Source organism: Somniosus microcephalus, chromosome 6 (assembly GCF_052327205.1).
Source record: "Somniosus microcephalus isolate GS21.2 chromosome 6, FLI_Smic_1.0, whole genome shotgun sequence".
NCBI classification, from domain to species: domain Eukaryota; kingdom Metazoa; phylum Chordata; class Chondrichthyes; order Squaliformes; family Somniosidae; genus Somniosus; species Somniosus microcephalus.
The window spans coordinates 44,301,760-44,317,058 of NC_140992.1; the positions used below are offsets into that span (position 1 = coordinate 44,301,760).

Here is a 15,299-nt window from a genome sequence, read left to right on the forward strand (position 1 = left end):
GCAACCCACTCACAATCCACTACCCAAATCATAATTGCTAAAATGTGTTGTGGACCAAAGAAAATATGAAAAGTGCGCACAGAAATGCAACTGTCACTAATCTGAAATGGATCTAGTGTTGCGAAATGTTAATGCTACTTTTGTAACATAATATACTTTTTAATGTGTATTTTAATTTAACATACAATTTTATTGGCACCAGGTGCTTGGCCACAATTTGTATGTCATCTCACACAAATGAAAAGTTACTAACATGTGTTACATTATATAAACAAATTCAGTGCTTGACAGAAAAAAATAATAAATTGTTAAAATTTAAATAATTAAGTTCTTTATCACAAGTCAAGCTCAAAGAATTTGGATCTAATAAAATTAAGAAGTAATTCTTATCCTACCTGTCTATTTTGGTTTCTACAGTGACTGTAAATTGTGCCTCACTGTTGGGCAGGTATGTAGAAGGAATGATCTTATAATTTCCCGCCGTCAGAGTGCAAAGTTGAGTCATTTCCTGTGTGTAGCGATGAGGCACACAAGTCACCACAGGCTCCAGAAGCTGAGGGGATGCTTGATTCAAATTTTTACTGTTGTGTACCTGTGTGAAACAAGTAACACATGTGAAAGAAGACCCAACAACAGTTAACAGTTAAGCAGTAACTTCAGGAACTAAGGAGGAAATGGACTCTTAGTACAGGAAGAATAAAGAGATTATTTCCTCCCTGGCTCTGAAGAAACCATCAATCTGATGGGGATCAGTGGTACACAACTCCATTGGAAATAAATAAAACAAGGTTTAAAGATAAATTATGCAATGTAGTACTGCTCCAAGTTGCCGTTATGGGTTACTGGTACTGCAGCTGCTGTATCCCCTGAAAGCAAACGAAACAAAAGTAGTAGAACATTAGGTGTTGCACCATTATTGCCCACCATTACACAATGGGATGATCATTATTATTATTTGTATACAACACAACAATGCCAGTTTGGCTCAGTTGGTCGTTATTTGGCCTCTCACTTGAGAAAGTTGTGGGTTCAAATCCCACTCCAGGACTTGAGTACATATTCAAGGCTGCCACTTAATTGCAGTAATGATAGTCTTGATCACTCATCAAATTGCTTCAGATGCAGGCACCCTGACTGAGAAAAGCCACTTTGTTCAGGAGTTGCAGACTCTTCTGCAAGGGCTTGGGTAGAGAAGGAACACACAAAGAGACTAACACGTGTCATCTTTGCATTCCAGGATGATCCTGGAGTAGTGAGCAGTTTTGGCAAAGGAGATGAGGGCCCGATAGTGTTCGATATGGTCCAGAGAGATCTGGCGATGAATGGCTAAAGTAGTTGTGCGCCAGGTACGCTCAAGTTTGCACTCCTTGGACTTGAGGGAGTGAAGGTGGGGGCTGTACCAGCGGGAACAACCAGAGTGGGAGAGAGTAGGGGTTTTACTGGAAACGAGGGCATCAAAGTTGGAGGTAAGGAAGTGATTGAGCAGGTCGACAGCTGCAGAAGTATTGTGCTCACTGACCTACATTGGAGGTGTTGGGGAACCGGGATTCAATTTAAAATTCTAATCTCCATGTTCAAATTCCTTCATGGCCTCCCTGTCCCTATCTCTGTAACCTCCTCCAGCCTTACAACCCTCAGAGAACTCTGCAGTCCTCCAATTTTCGCCTCCTGCGCATCTCCCAATCCCTTCGCCCCACCATTGTCAGCCATGTTTTCAGCTGTCTTAAGGTCTAAGCTCTGGAATTCTCTCTCTAAAATCTTTCCATCTCTCTCTCGTCTGTTAAGACCTTTGTTAAAACCTACCTCTTTGACTAAGCTTTTAGTCACCCTTCCTAATATCTCCTCCTTTGGCTTGGTGTCATATTTTGTCTGATTCTTCTTCTATGAAGCGCTTCGGGACATTTTCCTACATTAAAGGCACTGTATAAATACAAGTTATTGTTGTTTATGGAAGTAGAAAATTAGTTGCTAATGATTAAACATAAAAACACTCATAGCGTTCAGAGCAGATGGTAGGAAGTGCCAGAAACTCATGCTAATAGGACAAAATGGATCACAATAAAAAAAGTACAACGTTCACTATATATACGTACAGCTTTTACATTCAGATATATTATAAAATCAGGGCACTGAGATTTATAAATGGGGTAGTCATTACTCTTTAAAAATAAGTTAGCATTAAGCAGAGTCCACTATAAAGATTATATTTAACTACAATAAATCTCCTATTGCCACCCCATAATTAAACCCAAATGGCAGCAATATAAATTCTAATGATCAAAAATACTAAATTCAAATGATCAAAAATGATCTAAAGGAGGTTATTTGACCCCAAAATTCCACATTATTCTGTCCTTGCAACATCCCACAGACTTCATTAGTTTCCTGCTGATTTTACAGAAATATTTTGCAGATTTCGATTACCAAGCTTATGTTCCTGTTGTTATAAAGACAAACAGTTAGTACTTCTAGTTAAGCAGTTTGGTTCACTTTAAATTCAACATAAGCACTTTCAATCCAGGTCGATCAAAAATGCTTTCAATTCAGATCCAAGGACAGTTAGATTTCCAGCGCCATTCAACACATGGGATTACCTGATAAACATGGAATCCTATTGGCAGAAACTGTCCATCAAAATTTTCCTGGCACAGCGTGATTCTAACGTTCCCGACACCAGTATCAGAGAGGATTGAGAATGGCAAATGTGGATTAGTGTTGTATGTTGGGAAGTTCCTGCTTCCACCTGCACTCTTTCCACTGATCCATGAATCTGTAAACTGCATTATCTCCCACTCCCCTTCAGAATTCTCCTCAAACTGGGTAAGTGGGTGAACTGCTTTGACTGCACTAAGGGCAGAAAAGTATTTAATGAATTTCAGTTTTTGGCACGATCATGAAGATTGTTTCACAATACTTAGAGCAAGATATCATTAAAGAGGAAAAGTAACTTGAGGAGTAAACACATATACCACATTAATCCTAGTATTTTGTTAAAAAAAAATTACATTTCCGAAGTAGTCTTCCAAAAAGCCATGCAAGTATTCTCTACTCCAGCATCTTAATAGTGGAGTTTGTTTGACATAAAGAGTGGGAGCTGCTCGGACAGCATCTGTTTCTCATTAATGATATCAAATCAGGCTGTTTTGTGCTCGATTAATTTTGCATTCTCCAGCTCCAATAATGTCAAATCAACCCATACAACTTATTTCTAAAAATAAGTTGGATTTGTTATCTTTGTGTATTTATGCTTTTAAAATCCACCCACTGAGTAAAAACAATTTCTCTATCTCACTTATTTCATGTCTTCAAGCGTGGATCTCTCTGTTCTTACTTCAGTGAAATTTTAGATGTTGAAAAAGCACGTAGTAGAAAATCTCCATCTTCATCTTTCATGAATGTACTGGGGATGACAAGGTAGTAGCCAGGTGTAAGATCACAATGCAATTTCACTTCCCTCTCATATGTATGGCATTCTGTTGAAATGGTTGGTGGTTTGGCAACAGTTTTCTGCAAATTAAATCGTTTCTTCTCCACCTAAAATTTCACACAGAGAATAGAAGAAAATAAATGGTTGGTTGAAAGGCAAAACTCAAACTGAATTATCCATTCTCTTCCCCCAAAAAAGCACTGGCATACTGCTAGTCTTATGGTCATCTCCTTATTGGATTTTACCTCTTTCTGGTTTCAGGAAGTATTAAAAGACACTTTTGCTTTGTGTTTCTATTCATAATAATGAATTCTACATGTAAACGTTTCCAATTTGCACTGTTACAAGTTTAGGGTCTTGTCTTAGATATTTTCTCAGGTACAGTGGTGCTAGTCACTGCCATCACAATGTAACAAATAAGAATAAATGAAAACCAATGGTTTAGATCTTATTATACATTACACTTGTAGAATAAATATTTAATTCCTGCTTGAGCTGTTTGGTTTGAGCTACAAGTACCTTCCATACGTGTAGTCCTATTGCTCGGTAACGTTTCTGTTGGAGGCCATCAGCGGTGGGCCCTTCTTCATTATCATGACAATGCACAGCAGCATTCTCTGACCAACAAGTCTTGCCTTTTCTGCTGCTGGAATCACGTTTTTTTTGTAAAATTGCGATAACTACTTCACCTGGATCCAGAATTCTCAGCCAGAATTTGGGGTTACTACAGAAGCTGCTGTTGTTACGGCAACCACCTGCCGATTGACCTTTGACCCATACTCCTGAAAGTTGCAGTGTATGGCACAAATTTTTACCTAAACAAAGAAAGCAAAATTCTAACTGCAAACACTGTCATCTGTACTTTACATATCAAATAAAGAGAGCCCTCCAATGATTTTACTAATCAAGGTCATTCCGATACACATACATACTTTGTTCAGTAGGTGCCACGACAGGCCAGGTATCATTACTGGTATCTCACTCACAGAGTACAGTACGACTGTGAACATTTACAAACCGCATTGTAGTATCTACACAGAACTAATAATGTAACCTGACTGACCATTTAGTGCTGGTTTAAAATTTCAGACTGCATATATACATTAAGCTAGATCTTACAGAAAAAAAACAGAAGAACTCAAAGAAAGAACTTGTATATTTTATATAACAATTTCCATTTCCATTGTATTTTAACACAAAAAAATCACTTCCTCAGCATCTCACAAAGTGTTTTACAATCAATGGATTATTTCTGAAGTGTAGTCACAGCAAATTTCACAAAAGGCAAATGGAAGAATGACCAGATAATCTATTTTTGGTGTTGTTGCTGGAAGAAGGAATGTCAGCCAATAATCATAGAATCGTACAGCTCTTTGAAAGAGCTATACAATTAGTCCCACACCCCTGCTCATTCCCCACAGTCCTGCAAATGTTTCCTTTTCAAGTATATATCCAATTCCCTTTTGAAAATTACTACTGAATCTGCTTCCACCACCCTTTCAGGTAGTGCATTCTAGATCACAACTCGCTGTGTAAAAAAATTATTTTGCCAATAATCTTAAATTTGTGTCCTTTGGTTACCGACCTTCCCACCAGTGGAAACAGTTTCTCCTTATTTACTCTATGCTGCTATGAATATTACCAGCAAACTCATAATTTTGACCACCTCTTTTAAATCTCCGCTTAACCTTCTCTGCTGCAAGGAGAACAATCCCAGCTTCTCTTATCCCTCCACATAAGTGAAGTCCCTCATCCCTGGTATCATTCTAGTAAATCTCCTCTGCACCTTTTCCAAGGCCTTGACATAATTTCAGGAGCCACCCTGAACATCTTTGGCTATAAGGGCATGGAGATAGTGTGGTGGATTTGGGCAGCTATGTTATCCTACTGTTGGTATTCAGTGGGAAAAAAGATGAAATGTTCATTTGGATGTCCACGTAAGTTCAGTGTAGCTCTCTGTCATTTACCCACCCATATAAAACTTGAGACCAGAGTTTGTTGGTAAGATTCAAAGCAGCATTTGAGACTATGGGGGAGAAATTCGGTTGGTTGCGTCACCGATTAACGCCTAAAGAGGCCGAGAAGTGGGGCGTTAGCCAATTTCCGGGCGGGCGCAAGGCGCCTAGCCCCATATTGAGCATGCATTTAGCGCCGGCGCTAAATCTTAGCGCCCACTCATGGGCGCAGGCTGATTATGATGTCATTTGAGTGTGCAACGCCTTTTGGGCGCCCCGGGCTGGAAATTCAGTGGTGCCCCCCCTCTGTAGCGCCTGGCGCTAATAGTGACAGCTTACCTGGACCTTACCAAGTCGCTCTCGGGCTGGAGGAGCGTTATTTAAAGGGGACTGGTGTGGTTTAAAAGCGGCAGCCATTTTTGGTGCACAACTTCCTCGAGAGCTACAACGAGTTGCTGAGCTGCACACTGAGAGCCATTTGACCACTGAGCCAGCGCAGGCAGACGATCTTCAGCCTTCTGACCATCACCTTGCTGTTGGTGAGCCTTGACAACGGGGAACCTTCCTGTGGGCACTTATTATGGGGGCTGCATTGGAGGGGAACGTCCTGCTGCTGAATCATCTGGAAAGGGCACTGAGACGCTGGGAGAGGGGGGCGGGCCAACAGACGTCGCCACAGCAGACCTTACGCTGGCAGGGTTTTCCGACAGCAGTTTTCCTACATGAACATGCCGGAGGAGCAGTGTGTCAGAAGGCTGCGATTTAGAAAGGAGGTGGTGACTGAGCTGTGCCAGCTGCTTCAGCCAGATCTGCAGCCTCGGATAAGGTGCAGGACATCTCTGTCGGTGGCTGAGAAGATGCCTGCTGGCCTGAACTTCTACGCGAGCGGCTCTTCTCAGGCTGCGCGTCAGAGGCTGATCAGAAGTAGCTTCTAGGCCCCTCTCACGGAATGCTTGCTGCCATTCCAAGAACAGGAATGGAACCAGTCTGATACCCCCAAGCCTGTGAAGGGCAAGATGCATGTAAATAGAAGGCATGGCCATTGTAAATGAAGAAAGTGTTTCATTACACAAAATGTGGTTCCTTCAAACATGAGAAAGCTATGGCAACAGAAAGCAAAACGAATACGCTGACACATAACTGCCTCTCACACCCAGGAGACTGTCCAAAACATTAATCACATTCCGACCATCTTCCTTGGCCTTGATTCCACTGCGCCAACCAAAGCATCCAATGCCCCATCAGTGAGGCGTTCCGCCCTCTGCCTCACCCTTTCCATTTCTTGCTAGGCTGGTGCGCCACAGGTAGGCTCCCACCGCTTTGAAGGCCGACAAGGCAGTGAGTGTGTCTGGTGATGCCAATTGACCTACCCCTTTAAGAGCTGGCTGGCGCCAGTGTGTCTCAGGGAAAGTGATTATTGAAAGCACCTGTGCTGCGCCCCGCCGCCGCGAAATTGGGTTGCGCCCCCGGGTCAGCGCCTTAAGAGCCTCGTGCAGCGCCTGATTTAGCGCCGCAATCACCCTCTCGGGCGCAACGACCCAATATCGCGCCAGGTGGCGCTAAATCGCAACTGGTGCTAGGCTTTGCGCTTCGCCAGAACTAGCGCCCCAAACGGGGCTATACCCAATTTCTCCCCCTATATTTCTTAATGTTTCCACTTAGTTACTCAGGAGGCTTGTTGCCAAGTGTTCTGGCACTTCAGTTTGAGATTGGGGCAATGGGCTTCCCGATAGGGATATCCCTTTACTTATGTTTTTGGTGGAAGATGAGACGCAATGGAGGCATCCTAGTTAGGTCAGGCTGCATCAGGACTGATTTATGAGTTCCCACCAGCTTCCTGTAGCAAACTCTCAATGGCAGCCTCACTGTGGGCTGGAAGCTCAGCCACACTATGTAGATGAAGCTGACCCAGCAAAATCAGGTGAAGTCAGCTTGGTACTCCTCAGCTGGATGTTAACAACACACTGGCTGACTAACACCTGATGGGAGCCCCAATCAGAAAAATCTACCCCGTAAAGTCAAGCAATGAAAGAGGTGCAAGACTGTCTGAGGGCTCTGCATGGCCCACAAATGTATGGCAGGTTAACAGGCATCAATGTGTGAGGTCCATTATAAAAGATGTAATAGCAGAGCACTTGGAAAACAGTGACCGGATCGGACAAAGTCAACATGGATTTACAAAAAGTAAATCGTGCTTGACTAATCTACTGGAATTTTTTGAGGATGTAACTGGTAAAATAGATAAGGGAAAACCAGTGGATGTGGTGTATTTGGACTTTCAAAAGGCTTTCGATAAGGTCTCGCATAAGAGATTAGCGTGTAAAGTTAAGGCACATGGGATTGGGGGCAAGGTATTGACTTGGATAGAGAACTGGTTGGCAGACAGAAAGCAAAGAGTTGGAATAAACGGCTCTTTTTCCAAGTGGCAGGCAGTGACTAGTGGGGTACCGCAGGGATCGGTCCTTGGACCCCAGCTATTCACAATATATATTAATGATCTAGACAAGGGAACTAGATGTAATATCTCCAAGTTTGCAGATGACACAAAGCTGGGTGGGCGTGTGTGCTGTGAGGAGGATACCGAGAAACTCCAGTATGATTTTGGACAGGTTGGGTGATTGGGCAGAAGCATGGCAGATGCAATATAATGTTTGGTGTCAAAAACAAGAAGGCAGATTATTATCTGAATGGCAATAGATTGCGAGAAGGGGAAGTGCAACGAGACCTGGGCGTCCTTGTGCACCAGTCGCTGAAGGTAAGCATGCAGGTGCAGCAGGTGGTTAAGAAGGCAAATGGTATGTTGGCCTTTGTAGCGAGAGGGTTTGCGTACAGGAACAAAGATGTCTTGCTGCAGTTGTACAGGGCCTTGGTGAGACCACACCTTGAGTATTGTGTGCAGTTTTGGTCACGTTATCTGAGGAAGGATGTTCTTGCCATGGAAGGAGTGCAGCGAAGATTCACCAGACTGATACCTGGGATGGCAGGAATGACGTACGAGGAGAGATTGGGTCGATTGGGCTTGTACTCGCTGGAGTTTAGAAGAATGAGAGGGGATCTCATTGAAACTTATAAAATTCTAACAGGACTAGACAGACTAGATGCAGGAAGGATGTTCCCGATGGTCGGGGAGTCCAGAACCAGGGGTCACAGTCTAAGGATAAGGGGTAAGCCATTTAGGACAGAGATGAATTTCTTCACCCAGAGAGTGGTGAACCTGTGGAATTCTCTACCACAGAAGGCAGTAGAGGCCAATTCATTAAATATATTCAAGAAGGAGTTGGATATATTTCTTAAGGCTAAAGGGATCAAGGGATATGGGGAGAAAGCAGGGACAGGGTACTGAATTTGGATGATCAGTCATGATCACATTGAATGGCGGAGCAGGCTCGAGGGGCCGAATGGCCCACTCCTGCTCCTATCTTCTATGTTTCTATGCATAATTGTAAGATCTGCCTGGTATGTGGTACTACTGCATAACCATACCTTGGCAGGTTTAAGATCTGCCATAATGCTTTTATATGTTACCAGGTCCTGCAGGCCTTGGCCATCATCTCCTACCAGATGCCTTGTTGTCCTCCAGGGAGGGTGTCCTGGAGTGCAAAACAGAATAATCTTCTGAACAGACACCTCAAGCTGTATTGCCTACACTTCAGAATCCATCAGTCAGGTGTTTTGGATCCTGCAGCGCTCCATTACTTAACTAAAGAGTAATTTCCTACCTCCACATTTTTACTGCCATCTGAGACATTATGCAGCCTTCACTATTTTTAGCTATCACAGCCTTTTGGTAGCTTGAAACTATTTTTGGTCCCACATGAAGCTATTCACTTTTAAGTAGTAGCATTCCTTTAAATTGTTGCTGCAATCCTTCAAATGCTGCAGCAGTACCAGAATTCCCATTATCCCTGTTCACCTGACATAACTGAGGAGCCCTGACCCAGAGGCTCACAGATAACACGTAGAAAAATACTGAAATGTATGTTCTCTGTAAAACTACCTAAGATTTAAATATCTAAACTTACCTGTTAAAAGACTGAGGATGTGTCCCTGCATATTTATTGGATAACCCACCGTCACCTCATCAAAATCCCTGAAAAACTCATGCTCCTCTACCCAGAACTCCCCTTCCTCTGCCATGGACTGCAGCTGTGTAGCAATGGTAGGATCCACCTTCTTCCAACCATCACCGCTGTAAAATAAATCACTGATCAGAAATCAGGATTAATTTATAATTAATAACTGGTCAATCTCACATGATGTCAAGACCAAGTGTAGACTGCAGGTGAAGTAGGATCAAGAGGGGGGACGGAATAATTTGACCACAGTGACAGATGTAATTCAGTACCCAATTTAAAGTCATATATTTTGTCCTTATTTTTAAAGTAATATTTGATTTGATAGTACCTATCTTAATATCTTTAAAATCTTGCATCTGTGGGGGGTGAAAAGAGGGGGGGGGGGGGAGAGGAGATGGGAAGAGGAGGGAGGGGTCATGGGGGGGGAAGGTGAAGGGTAGAAGGAGGAGGAATAAGGAGGGGGAAAAGATTGTTGCTTGGTGGTTACATTGTTGAGCACGCTGCTTAGTTGGGGAGATGGCTTGGACAGGTTTCTCGGGTGAGGGTGGGGAGGGGGGGTCGGGATGGTGGACCTTATGCTCGATGGGGTGGGGTGACATGTTGCTCATTGAAGGGTGGCAGAGGTTTTGTTGCTGAGCTCAATGGGTATGGGGTGGGTAGGGAGTGGTGGTGGGGGAAAGGATGGTCCGTTCCTGGTTGTGGACCTGCTGAGTTAGGAAGGGGCAGTTCAGGTAGTCAACATTGTGCTCAGTGAGGGGAGGAGGCAGTTTGGACCAATATTACTTAGTGGGGAAGATGGGTGGTTACATACGAGAAGGGGAATTATGCACTTTCCATTGCAGTGGTTGAGTGCAATTAATTGCTGTTAACTCCTCTTCATATTGGGCCATCAATTTCAGGAAATTTCATAGCTTCAATCTTACCTGAGCACAACTGGGAAAAACAGTTGGCTTCTAGCATGGGAGGGGGGGGAAAATATCAATCAAGCCATCACACTGAGAATCTCAGACACGACCAGACCCTCGTTTTGGGGTGTGAAGACAGGGGCTGAAAATGAAATCAATTTAAATAAATTTGACACAGATATATAAAAACTCTTCCCTCAGCAGGCATTTCAGTGGATTAATTCTAACAGGGACAACTACTGTATAGATGTTACGAAGGCACAGATGGATGATAGGCAGGCTCTAAAAAGGATCTAGGAAAAATCCCAAATCCACTTTTAAATTCAAAGGGCAGAGAGCAGGCTTACAATTGAAAGGCTGCATTGAAGTGTGAAACCAAAACTTTCCTGGAGATAAAACAAAATGTCAGCCGGAGCACATCAATGGGTGGTTCAGAAGTCATTTAATGATCTAGAGATTGTTGCAAAGAATATGTGAATGAGCTCTCCCTTTCCATGCTTGTTAACAAAATGGACTGCTGCAATGTTTTCTTTTTATAAAGGTATCAATAAATTATAAATCATCTCCTGAAAGCACTAAACGGTCAGGTAAACAGTACTCATTTTATGTAGTAGTAAAACTCCTCAAGTACAAAGACACTGGATTCAGCTGATTTACAAGTGGGACCCATTCTGTTCGGTAATCATCTGCCTTCAAAGTTATAGATGATGGTGGTGGCTGCTGTAATTTGTACCCTAAAAGAGGCTTGGTCTACCTGCACCATAAGTGGCATTGGTAAATCTTTGGAGACCACTGATAGAGAGTGTTGAATTTGAATGGTCTCACAAAGAGTCTTGTATCCAGTACTATAGGAACGTTACAATAAGAACACATGAAACCTGTTCCCATTACACTTTTTGAGAGTGTGTTTGGGACTGAACAACCTAATATCAGGATTTTATTGGTGGGAGGAAAACAAGATTGCTCCCAGAATTGTGTTAGAACAAGTAGGGTAAAGAGATGCTGTAAAGTTCCAGTATGGACGGTTCTATGATTGTGTCCCAAAAACAATGAGTACTCATTTGACAGCAGCTCTGATGTGTTACTCATCTAGGTACAGAAAAAAATTACCTCTAATGTTCCAACTTGATTAATGTCAATCAAGTCTTTAAGGAGCATCACTCTTGTGACTCGCTCCCTTGGTAGCCTGAACTCGTCGTATGTTGAGGAACAATAAAATGAAGAGGAAACTCCACTGAGCTCATATCATTTGAAATACATTGTTAAATAAATGTATTACCCTTCCTGCCAGGAGCCATTCCAGCATCGTCTGTCCCACATGTTTCTTATCCTTAGCAAATTGACATAATTGCCTTTGAGTCCACTAATTTGCTTCACGTCAGTAACACTGAAGGCATGAAATTCTGCACGTTCACTGGACCCTGGAGGACAAATAGTATAAAACAAATGATACACTTGATTCAAATTTACTTGGTGCCAATTATCTCATTGACTGGTCATAATCTATTTGTAGATATTTTCCATATTTTGGAATTATTGACTTTACCTTTGGCTGACCCATGAACAGAGCAACTAATAAAGCTCTTATCATTTAAATCCTTCATCAACTCGAATTTTGATCTTTCTGGAAAGCTGAAGTGAGCATTTTTCTCATTGTTTTTTCGATAACTCTTCAGAGTCCATCTGTCAGCCAGGCCTCCTGTGATGTCCACTAGAGCTTCGCCCACTTGTCCAGCCCACAGCTGTTCATAGCAACCATGGAGTCTTTGAAAAATATATAAACACCTTTAACCACAGTTATCACCAAATACTACACAATTCAAATTCATCTTTACATCTTAGATTACTTACATCTAAACACTGTAAAATTAAAACCATTAAGATGCTTTAAAATCTGAGGTAAAAGGGACACACTTGCCAAATCTTTCAGATTGTATTAAAACAGTCAATCAAAATGTAACAAAATTTCTTAACCTATGCTGCAACAATGTGACAGCGTGAATCTGAAGTACTTTGTTCCTGGAGAATTGTGATCATATAACTGAGTAACCAGTTTAATGAAATCTTCAAATTACTTTCTGCAATATTGATATATTCATTTAAAACATATAATAGTGAATAAGAATGAAACAGTGTATTGATTCATACAGTCTAGCTGGTCATGTACAATGATACAGAGTTACCAAAAATCCTCTGCACACATGCTTTGGTCCCCTCCAGCGCTGATCCCACTGGAATTGGCAAGGTCAGCAAGAATTCACCTAATTTGCACCTAATTAGCCAAGGGCTAGCGAGCATAAGCACCACCATTGGTGCATCTCGGCACGTGCCTGCCCCACGCACCAGAAAATCCGATGCCTGCCCACTACTCGGAGGGAGGAATTGCCCAGACACCCCCGACCTCAGCCATGGCCCCTGTGTAAGAAGGCCATTCAAGATTTTATTTCTAAAAAATTACAATCTTTCTTCAGGAATTCAGGACATTTGCATCAAAAACAACTGCCTCTGTTGTAGAAAATTGGATTCAGATACAAGGGTCATCAATTAGGGATGCTTTTTCTTGCATTAGCAACTGTTCCCAATTATTTTAAAATAACAGCAGAAGTTATTGAGAATTTGAACCAATTACAGAAGAATATTGCCTTTCCAAAAAATTTACACTCTAATATGGATTTTCACGTGTGAGGATTGGAACAGCACACTAAAACAATCATGTACAATGGATGTACTGGTTAAGACTGCTTACAAAATAGGGGTGATTCTTTTTCTCATTTATATAAAGGGAATAAAGGGGAACAGTACATTCCAACTTGTATGCCTGGAGAAAATCCATATAGGAGAGTGAATTGTTATGGGACTTTAAAAGCCTTCAATTCAATGTATTAAGTGTTAATTAAAATGTCACATTGGAACTTTGCAGTTGGATCACTAAAAATTCCTTACTTGGCATATGCCTTTTCCAGTAACGGTAGCCAAAACACCTCTTCAGAGCGACAACGAGAAAAGCAGAGCCTGTGACCAATACATGGTAACCGATCGTCTATTATAACTTCAACCCACTGTCCAAACTTCCAAAATCTACATCTTAAACATCCAGACTGTGTCCATGAGTCCTGGCCTCCGGGTATCACCTGCGTTAAATATCAAAGGGGATAAGGTGTAGCATGAACAGGAAAGTAGAAGTGTTTTGATTTGAACTGTAACAACACAGCAATATTATACTATTAAAAGATTAGCATAATCTTTGAATGGTTAGATAATTCCAACTGTACATTTCCTGATGTTGTTCAGTCTTCCCCCATCATCCCCCACCCCACCAAATTTCTCTACTAAACGCCTACCTCTCCACTGATAAAGTATTGAGAAGTTCTCTATGGGAGGAGTGCAAGTAGTTGTTGCTTTAAAACTGCTGGTGAGAGGCAGCCCGGCAGCAAACGTAATGGCCCTGAATTTGTGGTCGATATGATGGCATACTCTGAGTACGCCGTCATACCGTCTTTGAAACTGACTGCAAGTTCGGGATTTCCACATGCGCTAAATCCTGAACTTGCGATCTGTCAAGTTCTGACTGCGCATAGGCTTCACTGCGTCTTTCACCTCCTCATACAAATGAATATGCTGGCGAAAAGTTGGGCTAATTGCCCACCTACTGTGAGGTAATTACTCTTAAAAAAATTTAAAGTCTGATGCAAACAGGCGCAGGAAGCCTGTTGCACAGCATAAGGGGACCGGATGAGAAAATTGTATTACAAAAAGATCGGTAACAAGACAATGCTATAATGGGAGATTTGTTTTAAGAGGTTATCATAATGAAGTTTGTAAGCACACTGAATAATGCATTAAATTAGTGGTTTGTGACTTAAAAAAAAATGTAAGTTAATAATCAGAGTGCAAAGTAATGAGAGACTTGTATTGCCAATATGTGTTATAAGAGGTTTGTAACAACTGATGTTTGTGAAGTTTGAATAAACATACTTTGTTCTAATGAGAGATTTACAATGACAGATTGTTCTAATGAGAAATTGCAGTAACAGAATTTATTATAGTGGTAGCCTTTTAGGGTTAGATTCCACTCCAGAGTCACGTATCTTCTATCTATCTATCTATCTATCTATATATATAAAGCGATGCTTCTGTCCTTCTGTCTGTCTGTCCTTCTGTCTGTCTGTCTGTCTGTCATCGCGTGTGCGTCTGGGCGGCTATGCGCTCGAAAGTTACAGGGCGTACCTACGCGTGTGTTACGTCAAAAGAAAGCTTACCTTTCCAAAACGGCTTTAAGCGTATTTACGTTTCGGCTGGGCTAAAATCGCGCCCGCGGTATCCGAAAAACCTTAACATTCCGCTCATTAGCATCTCATTATCCGCTCATTAGCGACAGAGTGACCTCGAGCTCGACCAATCGTACGCCGGGTTGCTGGCGTGTGCCGCCGGGCCAATCGGTGCGTGTGTGGGCGGGCCTTATCATTCTGAACCGAGGTGAGTCGCCGCCATCTTGATTCCAAACTTTTCCTTTCTTTTTCCCGCTTTCTGCGTCTTTAAAAAAAAACGTTGCTTTTAAAACACATATTCTTTAAAAAAAAAATGATTTAGAAAGTAATTAACTTATATCTAATCTCATTAATTTTCCTACCTTTCCCCGTTTTTCCAGGTAGGCCTCGAAGCCTCGGCCTCTCCTCCGCACCCACGCCCGAGCTAGGCACCTCCCGGCCCCACTCGAAGGCTGGAGGGGCGGGCCTCAGCCCAGCGCCGCTACCTTACTAAAGGGTGCGTGCGCAGCAGGAGCAGCTGAGACGCGGCGTCTCTCTCTCTGGCTCGGCCGGGGGGCGGGGCTTGGTGAGCGTCAAGGGTTACCCTGGCAACCGGGCCCGCCGGCCGTCTCGCACAGCCGCAATCTTGAAGCCAGCTCGGAGGCCGGTGCTCGGAAGATCGCGCCTCC

The 15,299-nt window shown here is 42.6% G+C and overlaps 1 protein-coding gene across 3 annotated transcripts in view; it reads right to left on the reverse strand.

Annotated features, from left to right (window-relative positions):
- capn10 (calpain 10) overlaps window positions 1-15,299 on the reverse strand; it is a 72,649-nt gene that overhangs the window by 17,163 nt on the left and 40,187 nt on the right. For all 3 annotated transcript variants that reach the window (XM_085990116.1, XM_085990117.1, XM_085990115.1), the window contains 8 exons: window positions 13,307-13,494; window positions 11,910-12,127; window positions 11,643-11,784; window positions 9,405-9,571; window positions 3,947-4,242; window positions 3,332-3,534; window positions 2,595-2,847; window positions 396-592 (listed from right to left, as the gene is read on the reverse strand). In XM_085990116.1, the coding sequence (XP_085846242.1) occupies window positions 396-592; window positions 2,595-2,847; window positions 3,332-3,534; window positions 3,947-4,242; window positions 9,405-9,571; window positions 11,643-11,784; window positions 11,910-12,127; window positions 13,307-13,494 (1,664 nt within the window). The remainder of the gene's footprint in view (window positions 1-395; window positions 593-2,594; window positions 2,848-3,331; window positions 3,535-3,946; window positions 4,243-9,404; window positions 9,572-11,642; window positions 11,785-11,909; window positions 12,128-13,306; window positions 13,495-15,299) is intronic.